Source organism: Mustela lutreola, chromosome 3 (assembly GCF_030435805.1).
Source record: "Mustela lutreola isolate mMusLut2 chromosome 3, mMusLut2.pri, whole genome shotgun sequence".
Lineage (NCBI taxonomy): Eukaryota > Metazoa > Chordata > Mammalia > Carnivora > Mustelidae > Mustela > Mustela lutreola.
In genome coordinates, this window is record NC_081292.1 from 192,198,504 (window position 1) to 192,221,638 (window position 23,135).

The 23,135-nt window shown below is 39.8% G+C and overlaps 1 protein-coding gene across 4 annotated transcripts in view; it reads left to right on the forward strand.

Moving 5' to 3' along the window:
- The window catches only part of PLEKHM3 (pleckstrin homology domain containing M3), a 184,135-nt gene that overhangs the window by 85,410 nt on the left and 75,590 nt on the right, over positions 1–23,135 (forward strand). For all 4 annotated transcript variants that reach the window (XM_059168228.1, XM_059168227.1, XM_059168229.1 and 1 more), the window contains one exon: positions 19,015–19,078. In XM_059168228.1, the coding sequence (XP_059024211.1) occupies positions 19,015–19,078 (64 nt within the window). The remainder of the gene's footprint in view (positions 1–19,014; positions 19,079–23,135) is intronic.

Consider the following 23,135-nt stretch of genomic DNA (forward strand, 5'->3'; position numbering starts at 1 on the left):
AGATAACTGCAGGGTTGCTTCCTTACCTCTTCTAGGTGGTGACACAACTGTCACCTTAATGAGGGATCCTTTACTTCCCCTCCCCCCACACACTTCCCATCTTCTTGCTTATTACCAGATGACATGGTATTTTGTCTCTCTCCATCTGGGACCGTCACGCGGGAATATGGAGTTTGGGCTTTGCTCCATTTCTGCAGCTGTATGCAGTGGTCTGCTTTCCCCACCAGATCTAAGCTACAAAACATCACGGCTTTTTATCTGTTTGTTCACTGCTCTATCCCCAGGGCTTAGACCTGACATATAGTGAGGGCTAATCAATATTTATTGAATAAATTAGCTTATTGAATAAAATAGTGTTACCAAGATTCCGCCCACTTAATTTGGTCAAACTTATTTTATTAGCTTTTTTCTTATTACAAAAAAGTACCAGTCATTATAAAAAACAAAAATAAAGCCAGCCATTTTGTTACCACTTTGGTACATATCTTTTCAGACCTTTTCCTCCATAGATTATTTTTTCCCCATTAAAATGGTTTCATACTCTACATACTACTTTTAACCCAAAAACTTAACTTGTATACTATAAGTATATAAATAGCACTTGTTATACTGTGAACATCTTCTTATGCATGTCTTAAGCATGATGCACTAAACAAAAATGGTGCTGTGATGTGTGAGCATACCTATGTACCATTGATCTTGGAAAAATTAAATGAGGATATTATTTGGTGTACCCAAAAGCATGCATAAACTAATAAGCTGAGAGAGATCATTTCATAGCAATGCATCCTCTTACCCTACCCTCCCACCCAAAAAAATCAGCCATATTAGGTATAGGGGTTACCTGTTACAAACAGAAAAGATTGCATGCTGTTGGGAATTGAATACACTTAATTTAGGAGGCTGGCTTATTAAGACTTATCTCTTAGGGGAGGCTAGTTCTTAAAACACAATCTACACAGCATGACTTGACATGTCTCTTCCATGTGAATGAAGACTGTCACCAAAATTTGAGATCTAATTGTACAATTGACAGCCAACAAAGACTAATTAATTTTGAATTTTAGAAGAATAAGCATTATCAGGACTGTAAGTATATAAATAGCACTTAGGTTCAGTAAATGAATATGGCTCTTTGTTCTCTGTAAGATTTAATATTAGCCCGATTTTGAGGCTTTGTTTTTCAACTTAGCTGGTTAAAAGTATCATTAGCTGCATTTGGGGCTTTAGTTTCAACAAATTATGAATCTATCAGGACTTCAAAACTACTAAAACACATGAAAGCAGCTGTTCTCATTTTACTTTAAGAATTCCCCTTCCCTTGGATGACTTCTGGAACATCTAAGGTTTTTAGGTCATCTAATCTCCTGCTCTAATAGCTCCTCCCCTTTCCTTCATTTTCTTAGAGATCCTATTTAGCAAATTATATTCCAATATCAGCACTCTAAAAGGGAGCTACAGACTATCCACAAAAGACAGTGTCATTCAAAACTAAACAGATTAATAACTGAAGAGAATTCTGGCAAGCTACGTATTTTATTATAATGTACGGATAGCTTTTTATTTACTGAAAACCTTCAGAAAATTAAAAAGTGATTTTATTCTGAGAGAAAATGAAATACACAGCTATTATCTAAAATCGTTTTCTAAGGGACAACAAAAAAATAAAACTCCATGCAGTTAGATAAATTCTATGTTCTTGGAACTGTTAAAAAATACTGTAAGACTTTCAGCTAGGATCTGTAACTGTGATATAGTCTGTCACTTTTACAGTCAGACCTCAGAATAATCACAACCAAAATTACTTCACAAGTATTCCTACTCTGGGCTTTAGATTGTTACTAAGAAACTTAAGCACCATTTTTGAATGAGTAGGTAAAAGAGGCCCTTATGTCCTATAACTATCTGCCAAGATATAATGTCTGATGCAATCTCCCTACTTTTCCAGCCAATGAGATTAGCAAAATGAGGTATCTAGAGAAATGACCGAAGCTTGTTTCTTCCATGTGGGTTGCTATCGAAATATCTGCCTTTGATTTAAAATTGTTTTTCCATTAGCTGGGAGCATGGCTAGACATACGATTCCTGTCCACATTCAGCCTAATGTAATGATTTCAGGAAGAGTTTGCAGCTCATATCAAGAACACCAAATTGCATCTCCCCGGGGATGCTTTGTACTGATTTCAGTGTGGGTGCTACTGCAAGCCTGTCAGCTCACCACAAATTACCCAACCCAGACCACATATTGTGGAAAACACAGTAATCCTGCATGAATAAATGGTTTTCTTTTTAAAGTTATTCTTTATGTACGTCTATCCATATTCTTCATTTAGACAGTTATTAATTAGAATTGAAATTGGAGGATTTCCTTCAGTGATCAAGGTGTGTGTGTGTGTAGGTGGGTCTTTCAAACCTATCTCTTCCATGTGTTAACATATTTCCATTATAAACTTTTTCACATTTTAATCACTGGGTTTTTAAATGCCAGTTGTGTACCTCCAAGAACTGAGCTTCAGGGATATGGTGATATTATTAAATCTTTCAAAATCCTGGAAAGTGTCTGCCTACTTCAGAGTCTGACCTAGTCCCTCGTCTCTCATGAGCCTTAGAGCTTGGTGGGAGCTGAGTTGACATCCTGAGAAATTAGTTGGGTTAAATGAATCTTGACTTACTTGACTCAGTGTCCTAAGTACAAAATGGAATGAGGTTGCCTATTTTTTTTTTTTTTTGTAAAGACTATTGCCTTTGATTTCATAGGAAATTATCTCTGCATTTTTAACCCCAAGTACCTACCAGCTGCATAATATAAGGACTCTGAATCATATAGGAACTTTTTCCTTTTTTATTTTCATTGTTTCACACCTCTCATTTGAGCAATCTATAAATGAAGCCTAAGTTACCTTCTTGGTAAAGTAGAAAACTTCGGCATTATAGAAATGATTGTGCTACTTGATTTCCATGATTCTTTAGCAGGTTTCTTCGTTGTTCTTTGGTATCTGAGAATTTTGATAGTGCTACTTGCCAGTGATGTCATTCCCTTTGATGGATGAGTGAAGTGTGGAGTGGACTCTCTCAACACATTCGTCCTTTGGCTCTGATGTCAGAACTGACCAGATGAACTTGCAGTGGCATGAGTGGCGCTCTCCTGATGGTTGGCTTGCTGGAGAAATGATGTCAGATCTGATGGCCAGCAGCCCTGCAGTTCAGTAAAGTCACTTAATCACAGAAAACCCTAAACACAGCAGCCTTGTCAGAAAGCTGAAGGCAGCACCCTTCTGTAGCAAAGATCCTGTCTACCAGAGGACTGCTAAATTAGATTGCTTCCAGGTAGTTTGTAGCATTTGGTTCCCAGTATGTTGACTTTTAGAGGGAACATTGGAGAAATTAGTAACTACCTTTTATATAACATTTTAGTAGAAACCTGAAGCTAGTCAATTAAGAAAATACAGGAGAGGTGTGTGTGTGTGTGCATATGTGTACAGATATGTATGTTGGAAAGAGCTTTCACTAGACCCACATCTCATTTTCTCTAGGCCATTCCAGGGCCAGGCTCTGTCAATCATCCCCACTTTTCTATCTATAGTTTCTCTTGTATTAGCTCTTTCATTTTAGCATGTAAATGTGCCCAAATCTCTCTCATCTTTAAGAATCTATTTGAGGCAGAAAACTTATTTGAAGAAGTAATAGCTGATACCTCTCTAACCTGGGGAAAGAAACAGACATTCAAGTCTAGGAATCCCCAAACAAAATGAACCTAAAGAGAGCCACACCAAGACATATAATAATTAAAATTGTCAAATATTAAAGAGAGAATCTTAAAAGCAGCAAAAGAAAAACAACCAGTTACATACAAGGGAGTACCCATAAAACTATCCGATGACTTTTCAGCAGGAATTTTACAGGCCAGAGGGTGTGACATTATATATTCAGGCAGGTAAACTGAAAAGAAGAAGGGTACAACCAAGAATACCCAGCAAGTTTATCATTCAGAATTGAAAGAGAGATAATAAGTTTTCCAACAAACAAAAGTTTAAGGAGTTTATCACCACTAAAACAATCCTACAAGAAATGTTACAGAGACGTATTTAAGTGGAAACGAAAAGGCCATAACTAGAAAAAAAATTATGAAGGAAAAAAAAATCTCACTAGTGAAAGCAAATACATAGTAAATGTAGTGGGTTGACGATTTAAAAAGCTAGTATAAACCATAAGAGACAAAAGTGGTAATATCAACTGTATATACAATAATTATTAAGGGATACACAAAAATATGCAAAATGTATATATCAGGTATATAAAACATGGGGGTGTGTGGTAGGAATGTAGTGCTTTTATAACATGTTCAAACTTAAGTGATAATCAACTTAAAATAGACTGCCATATACAAGAGTGTTATATATGAAATTCGTCGTAACTACAAACCAAAACTCTATAATAGATCCACAAAAAACAAAGATAAAAGAATCAAACATAACATTACAGAAAGTTATCAAATCACAAAGGGAGAGAGCAAGAGAAGGAAGAACAAAGAACAGCTACCAAAACCAGCCAGAAAACAGTTAACAAAATGGCAATAAGTACATGACTGGGGTGCCTGGCTGGCACAATTTGTTGGGCATTTGACTCTTCATTTTGCCTCAGCTCATGAACTCAGGTTTGTGGGATCACGCCCTGAATCCGACTCCATGCTCAGCAGAGTATGCTTGAGATTCTCTCTCTCCCTCTGCCCCTCTCCCTAGAATGCTCTCCCTCTCTCTAAAATAAATAAATCTTTGTAGAACTATAAAGATCTTTAAAGATCTATCAAGAACTCCTCAAACTCATATAAAACAGATAATCACATCAAAAAATGGGCAGAAGACATGAATAGACACTTCTCCAAAGAAGACATACAAATGGCTAACAGACACATGAAAAAATGTTCATCATCATTAACCATCAGGGAGATTCAAATCAAAACCACATTGAGAAACCATCTTACACCAGTCAGAATGGCCAAAATCAACGAGACAGTAAACAACAAGTGTTGGAGAGGAGGTGTAGAAAGGGGAACCCTCTTACACTGTTGGTAGGAATGCAAGTTGGTGCAGCCACTTTGGAAAAGTGTGGAGATTCCTTAAGAAATTAAGAATAGAGCTACCCTATGACCCTGCAGTTGCACTACTGGGTATTTACCCCAAAGATACAGATGTTGTGAAAAGAAGGGCCATCTGTACCCCAATGTTCATAGCAGCAATGGCCACAATCACCAAACTGTAGAAAGAACCAAGATGACCAGGGTGCCTGGGTGATTCTGTGGGTTGGGGCCTCTGCCTTCAGCTCAGGTCATGGTCCTGGGATCGAGCCCTGCATCAGGCTCTCTGCTCGACAGGGAGCCTGCTTTCCTCTCTCTCTCTGCCTGCTTCTCTCCCTACTTGAGATCTCTGTCAAATGGATAAATAAAATCTTAAAAAAAAAAAAAAAAAAAAAGAACAAGATGCCCTTCAACAGACAAATGGATAAGGAAGATGTGGTCCATATATAAAATGGAGTATTATTCCTCCATCAGAAAGGATGAATGCCCAATTTTCTATCAACATGAACAAGAGGGGATTATGCTGAGTGAAATAAATCAGAGAGAGTCAATTATCATATGGTTTCACTTACTTGTGGAGCATAAGGAATAACATGGAGGATACTGGGAGATGGAGAGGAGACGTGAGTTGGGGGAAATCAGAGGGGGAGACAAACCATGAGAGACTGTGGACTCTGAGAAACAAACTGAGGGTTTTAGAGGGGTGGGGGGTGGGTGAGCCTAGTGGTGGATAGTATGGAGGACATGTATTGCATGAAGCACTGTGTGTGGTGCATAAACAATGAATTTTTGGAACACTGAAAAAAAAATAATAAAATATTTTTTAAAACAAATAAATCTTTCTAAATAAATGAATAAATGTAAATAGACTAAATGCTCCAATCACAATACATAGGGTAATTGATTGGATAAGAAAACAAGACCCATCTGTATACTGCCTACAGGAGACTCACTTCTGACCTAAAGGCACATACCAACTGAAAGTGTGAAGGAATAGAAAAAGACATTCCATGCAAATGGAAACAAAAAGAAAGCTGAAGTGGCAAGTACTTGTATCAGACAAAATAGACTATTTTTAAAATTTTTTAAGTGAAAATAGACTTTAAACAAAGAAGGACATTACATATTGGTAAAGGGATCAACCCAACAAGATGATATAATACTTGTAAATACCTATGCACACAACATAGGAGCACCTAAGTATATAAAGCAAATATTAACAAACAAAAGGAGAAACTGACAGTCATACAGTGGTAGTAAGGGACTTTAACATCCCACGTACATCAGTGGATACATCATCCAGACAGAAAATAAAGAAACAGTGGCCTTAAATGACATCTTGGACCAGATGGATTTAACAGATATATATAGAACATTCCATCCCAAAACAGTAGAATGCATATTCTTTTCAAGTGCACATGGAACATTCTCCAGGATACATCACATGTTAGTCCACAGAACAAGTCTCAATAAGTTTAACAAGATTAAAATCCTATCAAGCATCTTTTCCAGGCACAATAATATGAAACTAGAAATCACTTATAAGGGGAAAAAGTGGAGAGAAATGAACACTTACAGTCTAAACAACATCTACTAAACAATCAATGGGTCAGTAGAGAAACCAAAGAGGAAATTTATTTTTTTTTAAAGATTTTATCCATTTATTTGACAGAGAGAGAGAGAATCGCAAATAGGCAGAATAGCAGGCAGAGAGAGAGCGCGGGAAGCAGGCTCCCCACTGAGCAGAGTAGAGCACGCCAGATGCGGGCTTGATCCCAGGACCCTGAGACCATGACCTAAGCTGAAGGCAGAGGCTTTACCCACTGAGCTACCCAGGTGCCCCCAAAGAGGAAATTTAAAGAATACCTTGAGACAAATGAAAATGGAAACAATGTTCCAAAATCTATGAGACCCAGCAAAAACAGTTCTAAAAAGAAAGTTCATACCAATACAGGCCTGTCAGAAGAAACAAAAATCTCAAATAGTCTGTCCTTACACCTAAAGACACTAGAAAAAGAAGAACAAGCAAAACTCAATATTAATACAAGGTAGGAAATATTGAAGATGACAGCAGAAATAAATGAAATAGAGACTAAGAAAACAATCGAAAAAAGAAACTAAGAGCTGGTTCTTTGGAAAGATAAACAAAATTGATAAACCTTCAGCCAGACTCATCAAGAATAAAGGAGAGAGGGCTCAAATAAGTAAAATCAGAAATGAGAGAAATTATACTCAACACTAGAAGAAAATTTTTTTGGATGTTTCCTCAGCAAGGACAACAAAAGCAAAAATAAACAATTAGGACAATATCAAAAAGCTTTTGCCCAAACAAAGGAAACTATCAATAAAATGAAAAGGTAACCTACTGAATGGGAGAAGATACTTACAAATAACATTGTCAATAAGGGATTCATGTTCAAAATATATAAAAAAGCTCATTGCTAATAAAAAAGAAAAACCTGATTAAAAACCGAAAAAAGTGGGATTGGGAGGGAGACAAACCATAAGTGACTCTTAATCTCACAAAACAAACTGAGGGTTGCTGGGGGGAGGGGGGTTGGGAGAAGGAGGGTGGAGTTATGGACATCAGGGAGGGTAATGTGCTTTGGTGAGTGCTGTGAAGTGTGTAAACCTGGCGATTCACAGACCTGTACCCTTGGGGATAAAAATATATGTTTATAAAAAATAAAAGAAAAACAAACGAAAACCGAACAAAGGACCTAAATTAAACATTTTTTTTTCTAAAAGATAGAAACCAAACAGACAAATGAAAAGATACTCAACATCACTAATCATCAGGGGAATGCAAACCAAAGCCATGTAAGATGGGTCGCTCTTCAGAATGGCTAGTATCAATACAAGAAATTAAGTGTTAGTGAAGATGTGGGAAAAAAGGGATCTCTTATGCATTGTTGAGGGGAACATACTTGGTGCAACCACCATGGAAAACAGTATAAAGGTTCCTCCAAAAACTAAAAATAGGATAAAAACTGTATGAGCCAAGAATTCCACTTTGGGGATTTATCTGAAGAAAGTGAAAATACTAACACAAAAATATATAAGTACCCCTATGTTCATTGCAGCATTATTTACAGTAGTCAAGGTATGGAAACCTACGTGTCTATGGGTGGATGACTAAAGAAACTGATACACAGATAGAAATATACACAATGGAACATTACTCAGCCATAACCTGATTTCAAAAATGAAATCTTGTCATTTGTCACCACATCGGTGGATGTGGACGGTGGTGGGCTAAGTGAAATTAGTCAGAGAAACACAAGTACCATAGGATTTCACTTGTATGTAGAATCTAAAAAACAAAACATGAACAAACAAAAAATGAAAAAAGACCCAAATAATAAACTGGTGGTTGCTAGAGAGGAGGTAGGCAAAGGACGGGTGAAATAGTGAAGGAGATTAAGAGGTACCGACTGCCGTTTCCAAAGAAGTCAGAGACGTGAAGAGCGGGACAGGGAGTAGTCAGCACTGTAATACCTACGCATGGGGACCAGACTTGCAGTGTTTATTTTGTGACGTATATAAGGTTGAATCACTTTGTCCTACATCTGAAACTGATACTATATGTTAACTACAATTAAAAAGTTTATTTGAAATAATACATTTTCTTATTTTTAAAAAGGGGTGGGGAGTCCCTTCTTAGTCCTACATCCTTTTTAGCCATGGCCCAATTCCTCTCCTTTGTTAAGGTTAACTTCTTTAAAGAGTAGGCCATGGTCTTCCACCCCTCTGCGGTCTGGCTTTCCTCTTCCTCCCCTGAAATCATCCTGTCCAGGGTCACTAATGATGCCCTTTTTCCAAATCCAAAAGAAACATCTCAGGCTTTGTGACAGCCATATTCAATTATTTGACCTCTCCGCTGCCTTGGATGCCATGGACCCTCTTTTTCCTTCTTGAAATTCTCTCCTGCCTTGGCTTCACTAATACTGGCTCTTCTGCTTTTTCTCCCACCTATCAGCTGCTCCTTCCCTGTCTTCCTGCATCTGCTCCCTAAATAATACTGTTCTGCCAGGGTCCCGCTTTCTTCTCTTTTTCTAATGTGTGTTGTCCCAGACGAGGACTCATTCTCGTGGCTTCCCCTAACACCTGTAGGCTAAGGGCACGCAGATCACCCACCTGGACTCCCCCACCTGGATCACCCACCTGGACTGCGACTACCCAGACACTCGACCAGGACAGCTCCAGTCCTCTGCCCCAGCTGAACTCCCTGTTCCCCAAAGACAGTTCCTCTTCCTTATTCTCTATGCCAGTAAATGGGACTGCCGTTGTCCTGCTGACCTAGCTGGAAACCAACCCAAAGATCCCAAGCTCCTTCCTGGCCTTCACTTCCTGTTAGTCATCATCACCTGTGGATTCTGCTGCAGAAATCGATCTCCTGGTAGGCCCACTCTCTACAACCCCAGAGGAACCCTTTAAGTTCTCTTTAGCCCCTATCCTTTCTCACCTAATTGACCAAAAAAGGGATCCATCCCTCTGCCTCTTCCCCCATCTCCTGCTTTCATTGTTCTTAAGTCACAGATCGAACCATGATTTTCTCCTACACTTCTGCTGCACCCCGTCTCTTTTGTGATAGATGCTTAGCAAGGCATTCAAGACCTGTCATGCCTGGCTATATGTTTGTGTATATATGTTTATTTTCTTTTTAAAAAAGATTTTATTTATTTATTTGTTAGAGAGCGAGAGAGCGCGGGAGCACAGGCAGACAGAGCAGCAGGCAGAGGCAGAAGGAAAAGCAGGCTCCCCACTGAGCAAGGAGCCCGATGTGGGACTCGATCCCAGGACACTGGGATCTGACCTGAGCCGAAGGCAGCTGTTTAACCCACTGAGCCACCCAGGCGTCCCTATGTTTGTATATATATTTGTACACATGCACAGCTCTCTTCATCTGCCCATACAGCCCATACATAGCCTAGAAGCAAGATATTCTCCCTAGCCTCTGCTCTCATGCATGCTGCTGCCTCTGCCTACAACACCCTTCCTTCCACTTCTTCACATTACCTCTGGGCAGTTCTTGGTCGCCTTTCCTGACCACGGTGCTCTGCAGACTTCCCTCACCTCTGCCTGTGTGTGTCTGCAGATCTCAGCACTCCGCACTGCCTGCTTATCCCACTTGTCTGCTTAGTCTTTGATGTGAAAAATCCATGTCTTCTCCAAAGCGCCAGTGTCCAGCACAATGCCTGTCACAGGTTATGGACCCAGTGACTATTTATTGCAATGAAATATATGCAGGATTTAAGTTCTGATTTTAGGTTTTTACCACAGTGACAAGCCACAGAGGTTGGAAGGTTGGATTTCATTTGCATTAAATTCATTGCATTAAATCCATTAATTTGCATTAAATTCATACATTGATCACAAGTTGTGTTTTCTGACAAAATGCAAATAATTTATTCTTTATTGAATACATTAACTAATAAAAGAAATGCTGACATGACTATCTTAAGGGATGTTGGGCTTCGCCTCCCAGACAGATGGCACCCCCAGCGGTCCCTGGAGTAGCTGTGAATTCTTCTCTGCATCCCCCGCAGACTCCAGTCCTGCCTTGTCAGCTCGGCCTGAAGCAATTTAGTGCTCCCTGAGCACACATTGGGCCTGCAGATTCTCCACAACCCCTTTTAAGACTCACGGTGTAAGGGGAACCGCCCCTGGGAGTTCCTGCTGTTCCCCCATTCCCTAAAGAGCTTGGTGGGAGGAGCCAACTTGTGCATCTCCCCAACAGCAGGGAAAAGTCCTTGGCAGTCGCCCAGATGAGTAGTTGCAGGTGCTTTCCTGGGCTTGGCTTTTATGTTATTTACCCTGTGCTTCCACTATGGATGGTCTGCCTACAGGAGATGGTAGGAGAGTGTCTTCCAAACTCTGCCTTGAGGATGGCAGGCAGCGGGAAAGAGGAGCTAACCGAGGGCAAGGAAGTAAGCCTGAAGTCCCGTGTCCCTGCCTCCAAAACCCTCACCTCCTCTAAGCAGTGTGTTGCTACCTCTAAAGAGCTGAGAAGGATATTTTCTTTTTTTATTTACAGTGAAAAGCATCCCTACAAGAGATACATTTTAATACCTCTCAGTCTTCCCTCTCAGGAAACTTACTTTCGTATTTGACTTCAGTGCTTTTGTGCTACACTTTCCATCCTCGGGGAAAAGAAAAGCTGATCGGCATTATCTAGTCTTAAAAGCCTGTGTACTTGAGGGTCATCACCATATCTCCTGGTTGCGTCTTCTCCAGACACACTAAGCTCAGTTCCTTTATCTTTTCTACACATATTGCATTTTCTAGTTCTTTGTGTCTGTTACGACTAACCTCCTGTAAATTACAGAGGTAGACACGGACAAGTGGTAGAGAGGAGACCAGAGATAAGGTGCTTCCTGGGGGAGAGGAAACATGTGAAATAAATTTTGAGCGGAAACATTAAATAAATACATAGATAACATTAGCAGACTGTGCTCAAAGTTGGTGAGTTATTGTGAGAAGAGGAGTTAATTAACGAACAGTGTTTGGAAGCAGGAAGGACCCAGCCTAGTAAGGAGAATCTGGAAATTGTCTTTGCTGCTCGTCAACCGTGTTCATTGACGCATTCATCTCCCGCACTTCGCACGGCTTCTGGCCTATTTCACGCCCTCAGTAAATGTTAACTGGATACCTGACTGGCTGTAATACTCTAATAAGAGCATACTAGTATGATTTGGTCTGTAAGTTTATAATTATTTTTTATCTCCTGTATACTCTGTGATAGAGGTTTTAGGATTTTAGAACAGAAAGAACTAAGGGGCAGAGGCCTGCGAGAACTACCCCGAGTTTGTTCCTCCTGCAGCCCATTTCAGTCACTTTCCTTCTCTCAGTGTCCAGCTGACCTCCGTCTGCACAAACCAGCAGAAGAGGCAGAAGCTAATCTTGGAATGGTTTTCCAGCCTACTTACTTGATTCACTCTGTCTCCATTGCTTTTTTTTTTTTTTTTAAGATTTTATTTATTTGACAGAGATCACAAGTAGGCAGAGAGGCAGGCAGAGAGAGAGGGGGGAAGCAGGCTCCCTGCTGAGCAGAGAGCCCGATGCGGGGCTCGAACCCAGGACCCTGAGATCGTGACCTGAGCTGAAGGCAGAGGTTTAACCCACTGAGCCACCCAGGCGCCCCATTTGTCTCCATTTCTTAGTGCTTTTCTGCCACATTGCTTTTGTTGTACTTTATTTAAGGGATTTCATTATTAAGCAGTTGTGGTTGGAAGATTATTCCTCGTACTGAACCATTCTCAAATGTTCCATGTCCCCATATTAGATAATTGTACATTGCTACCCTCGGTGCCCTACTCTAAGATTCTCTTAGGTTTCCTATTCTGCACATATGTTCTGTATAAACTCAATTTCTTGCAAATGCTTAAATATGTTAATATATATTAAATATATATGCTTGATATATATGTATCTATATAGATATATCCAAATTGGATCCTTGAATAGGAAAAAAAAAAAAAAAAAGGACAGGGGCACCTGGATGGCTCAGTGGTTTAAGTCTCTGCCTTCAGCTCAGGTCATGATCTCAGGGTCCTGGGCTCTCTGCTCAGCAGGGAGCCTGCTTTTCCTTCTTTCTCTCTGTCTGCTGCTCTGCCTACTTGTGATATCTCTCTCTCTGTCAAATTAATAAATAAAATCTTTTTTTAAAAAAGGGGGGGACATTAGTAAAACAATTGGTGAAATCTGAAGAAAGTCCATAATCTACATAATGCTTCATTTGTGAGTTTTTGGTCAGTGCACCGTGGGCTGTGTAAGATGTTAACATTAGGGGTAACCAAGTGAAGGGTATGAGGATACAAACATTTCACAAATAGAGGAAATGTTAGAAACCCAAGTACATGTGAACATCCTGATTATTTTCAAAACAAGAATTTTTCAAGTAGGAGAAAAATTGCAGAACACCAGAGTGTATACTTGAGAGAATTCCAGGCAACACAAGGTAAACAAACAACAACAAAGAACCTCTGTCCCTGCTCAGCCCCTTCCTGCTCCCTCCTAGGTCCATCCCATCCATTCCCACAGCTTTAACTGTCACCTTTGTGCTGATGTCAGAAGTGCCCCCTGAGTCTTCCACATCTCTCCATCCCTATTTCCAAGGGCCATACTTCCTGCCCCTCCTACAAGCACTTCATAGTCAGCACACAGGAAACTCAATTCCTTATCCCCTTCCCTGTCTGACAGCCTGCCCTAGGTAGGCCACTGACCTCACCGTCCTGTCATCTAAGCTAGATATCTCAGTCACCTTTGATTCCTCTCTCCTCTTTCACCAATTCTTTTTTTTTTTTATTTATTTGTCAGAGTGAGAGAGAGACAGAGCATAAGCAGGGGAACAGCAAAGCAGAGGGAGAAGCAGGCTGCCCGCTGAGCAAGGAGCCCGACGCAGTCCTCGATCCTGGAATCCTGGGATCATGACCTGTGCCGAAAGCAGACACTTCACCAGCTGAGCCCCCCAGTCATGCCCTCTTTCACTAATTCTAAACATCGTCAGTTCTTCCAAAAGGTCTCTTGTGTTATCTCTTCCCTCCCCTCCTTTCACCATCCTCTGTGGTTACCCTAGAACAGACTCTCAGATCTGTGTCAGCACTGTCCCTGCCTACAGCCTGTCCGCCTTCTCATTGCCTTCAGAAAGTGGGCAGGACAAAGTATATCAGTGTCCCTTTCCTGCTTAAAAAGCACCAGTGCCTCTCTATTGCTCCTGGCCTAAACAGATAGAAACTTCTACCTAGGAGAGATATGCACTGTATGGCTAGATTAAATGGCCCACCTCCTTCCTTCCACTACCCCCACCTTCAAGAAACTGGAAGGAATACAGGCCTTTGGAGGCAGGAAGTCCTGGCCTTGAATCCCAGCTTTGTGACTTTGGGCAAATTAGTCTTTGCCTCTAAGCATCAGTTTTTTCTTATGTAAAAGGGAGGTTGTACTTAACATGCCAGACAATTGTGAGAATCAAATGAAATGATGTGTGTCAAGTGCCCAGCCCACAGTGGGCTCCCCTTACTGTTACTGGTGCTTAACACTATAGGGTGCCATGAGGAATAGATCTCTCAATTCTCTCTGTCTTACATGTGTGTTGTTGAAAAAGGAAGTGGTCTACCTTCTACAACAGGGAGCCTCTCTGTGGTAGGGAAGCTTATTCTCACTTGGAAGAGTAGACACTTGCCCTACAACCTGCCTCACTGGGCTTGGAATGCACACCCACTTCCTGCCACAGGTGAGGCCTTGAAGCAACAGAGTTGAAGGGAACCCAGCCTGAAACTGTACTGTATTTCCCAGAATATAAGGGCCTTGCCACTCAGTCTGTTCTCATTTCTGTGGATGAAACAGAGCTTTTCAGCAGAATTCTCCGGAGCCTGTCATACTTCCCAGGAGAACTCCAAACTAGCATATGCCTACCCCAGGCATCCATGGGGGAAGGACTTCATCTAATAGGTTTAATGCCCTTTCTTCCGTGGCTTAGTACAGGGGCTGGCACATAGGTGTGCTTAATCAGTATTGGATGGATAGAAAGATGAATGGAGGAATGAATGATTTAGTCTCTAGGGTTTGTCCAATAATGCATACTGAACTGAAACACTGAATTGCCCAATGAGCTAGATATTAGGTCAGTGGTTCTCAACCTTGGCTGCACTAATCACCAGCAGACTTTTATTTTGTTTAACAACTAATTTCTGGGTTCCCCCCATGCTTATACCCTGTCATCTTCTAAAACCTGATTTTATTTTTTTATTTTTTAGAAGATTTTATTTATTTATTTGAGAGTGCGCAAGAGAGCGAGTGCACTAGCAGGGGCAGAGAGAGAGGGACAAGCAGACTCCCTGCTGAGCAGGGAGCCCGATGTGGGGCTTGATCCCAGGACCCTGGGATCATGACCGGAGCTAAAGGCAGACACTCAACCAATTGAGCCACCCAGGCACCCCCAAGTGATTTTAATAGACAGCCAAGGTTTGGGATCCAACATGCTAAACCATTCTAAAAGTACGTATCCTGTCCATAACTTATCATTCTCAGTTATCAGTTTATATACCTTTTCCTCAGTTGACTTAGTGCTCCTTGAACTTAGTACTGGGACTGTCTTGTTCCTAATTATCTACCTAGTGCCTGGCACAGTGCTTGACAGTCATAAATGTTAGTTGGATAAATTGGTTGCTTCTTCCCTTTAGGGTACAGGAAGATTGCATAGTACCACATAAGACAGAAAAAATGCTAGCAAGCACCATGAGTTTTGTTTGGGGAATGTATATGTGTTGGTGGGGGAAGGTTCTGACCATCAACACTTTGGTACCTACCTGCTTGCCCATAATTCATCGTTGTTTCCTATTCAGTGTTATTTATCCAGATGCTGTGAACTGACGGCAGCTAAAGATACTAGACTTTGTCAGAGACTCCCAATGTAAATATTTCATCCCATTATTCCCATCTGTACCTATCCAAAAATTCATCACTATATATGTAAGAGGATAGTTCATTAATGTGATACTCAACACCATTGTCCCCATTAATGAAAGCTATAGAAGCCTTTAGACAAAGATACACAGGTTGCCACACCAATCAATTTTCTCAACTCCAAAATCTGTTAATTTAGGCACAGAACTAGAAAGATATTTGAAGACATTGTATTCATTCATCTTTATAAAACAGTGAAAAAGCTGAATCTACTAGCTCCTTATATCAAATACAAAATAAATTCAAATTGAAGATGACACAAATAAATAGAAAGACGTACCATGGACCGGAAAAATATTGTTAAAATGTCCATACTCTCCAAATCTACCAACTCCAATCTACAGATTCAGCAGAATCCCTATGAAAGTACTTGACTGAGATGACACAGCTTGTGAGGAACCCAGCTGGTGCAAGAAACCTGATGTCCTGGTCCTCATCCCTGGGCCACTACATGGGACTCATAGCACCTTGTATTATATTAGAATCAAAGGTCAGGATAAATTTCTAGACACACCCAGTCTTCCAAGACTGAATCAAGAAGAAATAGAAAATCTTAACAGACCAATTATTAATAATGAAATTGAATCTATAATCAAAAAACTCCCAACAAATAAAAGTCTGGTACCAGATGGCTTTATAGGTGAATTCTACCAGACATTAAAGAAGAGTTAAGACCCATCCTTCTCAAACTATTCCAAAAAAAATGAAGAAAAGGAACACTTTCAAATACACTCTGTGAGGCCAGCATTGGCCTAATACCAAAATCAAAGACATTCCAAAAAAAAAAAAAGAGGGCGGGGGGATTACAGACCAGTATTGCTGATGAACATGCACATAAATATCCTCAACAAAATATTAACAAACCAAATTCAATAATACATTGAAAGGATCATACACAGTGATCAAGTGGGATTTACTCCAGGAATGCAAGGATGGCTCAGTATCCACAGACTCAATCAGCTTGATAAACCACATCAACAGAAAGAAGGGTAAAAATTATATAATATCTCAGTAGATGCAGAAAAAGCATGACAAAATTAAACATATACTTATAATAAAAACACAGCAAAGTGGATACAGAAGAAACATACCTCAACATAGTAAAGGCCATATATGACAAACCCACAACTAACATACTCAGTGGTGAAAAGCTAAAATCTTTTTCTCTAAGATCAGGCACAAGATAAAGACACCCACTCTCACCACTTTTATTCAACATGGTATTGGAAGCCCTAGCTTCAAGAAACATTTAAGAAAAAGAAATAAAAGGCATCCAAACTGGAAAGAGTAAAACTGTGACCCTTCGCAAATAACATGACCCTATATATAGAAAACCCTAATGACTTCCCTAAAAAACCATTCGAATAAATGAATCAGTAAAGTTGCAGGATACAAAATTAATATACAGAAATCACTTGGATTTTTATACACTAATAAAACTATCATAAATAGAAATTAGGAAAACAATTGCATTTACAGTTGCATCAAGGAGAATAAAATACCTAGGAATAAATTTAATTGAGGAAATGAAAGACCTATACACTGAAAACTGTAAAACACTGATGACAGAAATTGAAGATGAAACAAATAAATGGAAAGATGTACCATGGACTGGAAGAATTAATATTGTTAAAATATCTGTACTATCCAAATCTACTAGCTCCAATCTACAGATTCAGCAGAATCCCTATGAAAATACTAATGGCATTTTTCACAAAACTGGAACAACAATCCTAAAATTTGTATGGAAGCACAAAAGACCCTGAGGAGCAAAAGCAATCTTGGAAGGAAGAACAAAGCTGAAGGTATCATACCCTGATCTCCCACTATACTATAAAGCCATTGTAATCAGAACACTATGGCAATGGCACAAGAACAGACATTAATTAATGGAACAAAATAGAAAAGTCCAGAAATAAACCCATGCTTATATGTTCAATTAATGTTCAACAAAGAAGGCAAGAACATACAATGAGGAAAAGACAATTTCTTCAATAAATGATGTTGGGAAAACTGGACAGCTGCATGCTAAAGAATGAAACGGGACCATTTTCTTATATCAAATACAAAACAAATTCAAAATTGGGTAAAGATGTAAATGTAAGACCTGAAACCACAGAACTCCTTGAAGAAAACATAGGCAGTAGGTTCTTAGGCATTGGTCTTAGCAGTATTTCTTTGATCTGTCTCCTCAGGCAAGGGCAACATAAGCAAAAACAAAACAAAACAAAACCAAATGGAACTATTTCAGAGTAAAAAGCTTTCACGCAGTGAAGAAAACCCTCAACAAAATGGAAAGATAACTTACTGGATGACAAAAGATATTTGCAAATGACATAACTGATAAGGGGTTAATATCCAAAATATATAAAGAACTCACAATTCAATAATGTAAAAACAAACCAATTAAAAAAATAGGCAAAGGATCCGAAGACATTTCTCCATAAAGGGCCAACAGAAACATGAAAAGATGCTGACATCACTAATCAAAATCACAATGAGATATCACTCACACCTGTCAGAATGGTTAGTATCAAAAAGACAAGTAACAAGTGTTGGTGAGGATTTGGGGGAAAGGGAATGTAATTTGCTGCCATCACCATGGAAAATAGTATGTAGGTTCCTCAAAAAATTAAAATTAAAATTAAACACATATGATCCATCAACTCCACTTCTGGGTATTTATCTACAGAAAAAAACTAATTTGAAAAGAATATGCACCCTTATATTCATTACAGCATTATTTACAATAACCAAGCAAGATAAGAAGCAACCTAAATATCTGTCAGTAGATGAATGGGTAAAGAAGAGGTAGCATATACATACAATGGAATATTACCCAGGCATAAAAAAAATAATGAAACTTTGCCATTTGCAACAACATGGATGGATCTAGAGAGTATAATACTAAGTAAAATAGGACAGAGAGGACAAATACCATATGATTTTACTTACATGTGGAGTCTAAGAAAGCAAAATAAAACACTCATAGGGACAGAGAATAATATGGTGGTTGACAGAGGGGAGTGGCATGGGGTAAGGGATAATAGAGGGCAAGGAGATTAAAAGATACAAACTTATAAAATAAGCAGTGATACAGTGTACAGCATAGAGAATATAGCTCATTTACAACTTTGATGATAATTTTGGTGATCCCTTCATGTATACAACTATTTAATCACTGTTGAATCCTTGGAACTAATAGAATATTGTATGTCAACTGCACAGTTAAAACAGCAAAACAGAGCATTACTCCTTTTTGTCCTGAAATAAACTCATTTCGGAATTTAAAAAAAAAAGTCAAAGATCAAACTTTTATTTCCATCTTAGTATCTGTGTAAAGAAAAGGGGTGTTGTTAAGAGGTTTCTCAGAGAATGCTGGGAAGAAAAGTATTGGTGGAAAGGGATCTTGAAAGAGACAAAACTTGCTTTGTGGCAGCACCGCAGTTCATTTATGTTTCTGTCCTTGTTTTCAGAATTTTCCCCAGAGAATACCTCCTTCAACAGATCCACCTGTATTCCCTCGCTGATCTGCAGCAGGTGAGCGCTCAGAAGGGCCATTTCATTTCTGCTTTCTCACTGGGAAAGTGTCTTAGTTGATTATGGTCTAGGCACTGAATTCTGCCATCATTGGGGTAATTTCTTCATATGCTTGGATAATCAATTTCTATTCAAAATGGGGGAAAACCTTATTATAAAAAGATACTATAGGACAGTAAGAGATGTTGGCAAAGATAGGTGGAGAAACTAGATATGTCATCCATTACTGGTGGGAATGTAAAATGGTAGAGCCACTGTGGAAAACAGTTTGGTGTTCCCTCAAAAAGCTAAACAGTTACTATAAGAACCAGTAATTAGTTCCTCTCCTAGAGTATGCCCACTATAAGAACCAGTAATTAGTTCCTCTCCTAGAGTATGCCCAAGAGAACTGTAAACTGGTGTCCACATAAAACTTGTACAAAGATGTTCAGAGCAGCTATACTCCTAAGAGCCAAAGAGTAGAAGTAACCCAGTGTTCATCAGTGGATGAACAGATAAAATTTTGTATATCCAGGGCGCCTGGGTGGCTCAGTGGATTAAGCCGCTGCCTTCGGCTCAGGTCATGATCTCGGGGTCCTGGGATCGAGTACCACATCGGGCTCTCTGCTCGGCGGGGAGCCTGCTTCCCTTCCTCTCTCTCTCTGCCTGCCTGTCTACTTGTGATCTCTCTCTGTCAAATAAAAAAAAAAAATTGTATATCCAGACAATGGAATATTATTTGGCCATAAAAAGGAGCAAAGTAACAATAGAGGCTACAACAAGAGTGAACCATAAAAACATCAAGCCAAAAGAAGCCAGACAGAAAATATATGTTTTATGATTCCGTTAAATGAAATGTCCAAAATAGGCAAACCCATAGAGACAGAAAATAGCTGAGTGGTTGCCGGCATGTGGGGAGACCAAGGGAATGAGGAGTGACTACTAATGACCCAGAGTTTCCTTTGGGGCTGATGAAAATGTCCTGGAATTACATGGTGGTGAAGGTTGCACACTGGGTGCACATTGCACTGTGAATATACCAAAACCCATTGAATTGTATACTTAAGAGTGAATTTTATGGTATGAGAATATCTCAAGAAAATTGTACAAGGAGAAAAAGATCTAAAAAGCAGTGACTCTAGGAAGCTCTTTGACTTGTGCTTAAGTCAAACAGTTGGAGGACTTTAAAGTTTAATAAAACATAAGAGAGCATATAAGAGTCAAAATCATCTTTTAAAATTTGTATTGGTGCTTGTCCTTTTAATGACTGACCAGGATAGCAACCAAGAAGAAAACCAACATCTAGTCTGTACAGCCCAAAGTTCTGAATATGTTAAGCTTTGGTTAATCATTTAAATCAACAACTCACTCCCTCAGAAGCTTTTAGACACTAAATGAAAGCAGTACTTTCTATGTATCTATTCTTTCAAGAGTTAATTGAAAAAACAATTGTGGCAACTTCCAGAGTATCTCCTACTGCTCCAATTCTGTTGTTTGTTGTTTTCCTCACTGGTGGTTTTGCCCAGGGAAATGAGGTCCACTTAAAAACTGTTCAAATCCTTCAGTCATTTTTCAAGACTTTAAACTACTTTAAGTGTTGTTTTTTAACTTAAGACTTGTGTTTTCTTTGTACACCCTGAGGGAGGAAAGTTATTTTAAATGGTACAAGTGGTTTTAGGGCATTTAGTTGGGAAGGTCTGAGAGAACGGTAGTGTTTTAATTTTCTCATGTGCATCAGGCTTAACGTGTTTGCACACATCAGCTCCTCCCACTTCTTCAGGCCCACGTACCCTTTACTACATAAACAAGCAGCAATGATCTGCTGGCCGGGGTGGGGAAAAGTTTATTTTATTTATTTTTTTAAGATTTTATTTTATTTATTTGACAGACAAAGACCACAAGTAGGCAGAGAGGAAGGCCGGGGAGGGGGGGTTGGGGGGGGGAGCAGCCTCCTTGCTGAGCAGAGAGCCAGATGCGGGGCTCCATCCCAGGACCCTGGGATCATGACCTGAGCCGAAGGCAGAGGCTTTAAACCCACTGAGGCACCCAGGCGCCCCGAAAGGTTTATTCTTAATTACTATTGCCCAGTGGCATGCAAGGAGAAGACGCAATTAAAATATCCATCAGACACTCACCTATTTTCTAGGACTCTACCTGACACAGTATCTGAGGAGCCACCTGAGAAGTATGTTTAAAGGCCTGGACGTATTCTTTTAAGGTGGTTTCAAACAGAATGGGCGGGGTCCAAAGTGAATACTCTTTGAGGAAGCCTTTCAAAAATGAGTTTTTATGCCAGATGAAGAGAAAGAATCAGAGAAGTTCCATATTCATTTTAGGGTGTCAAAGTAGTGTATCCATTTGGTGTGATAAATCCTGCTTTTTAAAGCTTTCCTATGCCTTGTGGACTTTCCCCCCTTATAATAATCAAACCACATATGCCACGCAGCTTCCTTAAGTCAGTGACAGCAGTATTCCTGGTGGGCCAGCCCATTAGCCCCTGGAGCCCCATAAGCAGCTTAATCAGTTTTCAGCCTCCGTAGTAAAGTGATAGAGGCAATCAGCAGCTCATCAAACTCCCTGGCAGGGGTGGCAGGGGGACGGGCTAGAGCTCGGTGCATTCATTTAATCCGCAACAGCTCACTCTAACCTGGTTCTTTGTGCCTGGTTTTAAGATCCCCTAAACTTATCATATTTAGAGGAAGTTTAATTCAATTACTTTTTCTGCCTGAGGTGGCTAAATTGAATTTAGCTTTGATCTGTCTGCATTTAGGCTATCAGTACTGAAGGGCCCTTCCACCCCATTTTCCCTTGGTTTCTGAGTAAATGTCAGGCATGTTTTCTGAATCTGAACTGTTCTTGTGAATATGTAAGAGAAGGGAGCACGAGAGGAAAAAAAAATACTGTTGCTCTGTGACAGAGTGTCCATGACAGCAGGCAGTCCAGCCTGACTAGAGGAGCCGGCTGCCAGCCCCATATTGTCCTGTACCATTTTGGCCAATGTCTGACCACTGGGTTGTCCGCTTTCATGTCAGCTTCAGGAGTTTTAGAGTAAGTTATTTACCGCCATTTCATTACCCTCCACACTCCTAAAATAAAGGTCTCTATAAAAACAGATCACATAAAATAACTATAGAAAAATAAATTTATAAATTTTGTTTATAAATTTTGCAAGGGAGTAGAAGATAGGCTAACACAAGTAACTGAAGAGTTATAGATCTTGAATAATGATAATATAAATATCCTTCCTAAAGGCAATAGATTGCTTTCTACAAATTCCTCTTAAGTAAACTGGATTTTTTCCCAGTAGCTTTCATTTAAAAAACAAAACGTAGACATCTTCTCTCCAAAAATCAAAAAGGTACGAATTGACTACACATGGTAAAGGGGGATATATATAATAATCTTAAAGTCATACGGTACACAAAACACTAATAATACCTAAGGTAAAGATGCTAAAAAATTCTCATACCAAAAAAATTGCACCCTTCTTGTATCTCTGCTTTCATTTTTGTAAGTGACAATCCCAAAGTTTAGGAGATAGGCCCAATTCAACTATTTGGCTGAAGATTTCAAACTACCTTCATGCTTCTGATGTTACATTCAAGACCATTTTCTCCCCACTTTTCATTATTTGAATTTACTGGTCCCTTTGTGCGTCTTCTGCTTTGCTTTTGTCCACTTGGATGCGAGGAAACAAATAGTAGATGATGCTTAGCAAAAGGAACTGCCTCCTGATGTTCCGGGAGCTGTAGTTGCCTGCCATTAGCCAGGGAGCACCAGTGATTGGCAAAATTTGTAGCTGATGCTGGTGCCGAGTCCCTAATTGTCTTTTTATTTCACCGGTCGGTAAGTTGCTCGCTGGGTTTTACTAGCTCTTCGTAAAGGTAGTAGTTGAACAACAGAGTCATTGCCTTTCATCAGTTGGCAGCATTATAACATGTAACACCTAAGACAGAACCAAGTACTCCTTCTGCCTCGTAGCAGGTCCAAAGAAGGCAAAAGGTGGCAGCAGAGGCTCTCCACGTCCTAGGAGCTCAGAGGGGCACAGACTTGAGCCTGTCATTTCTTCAGTTTAGAA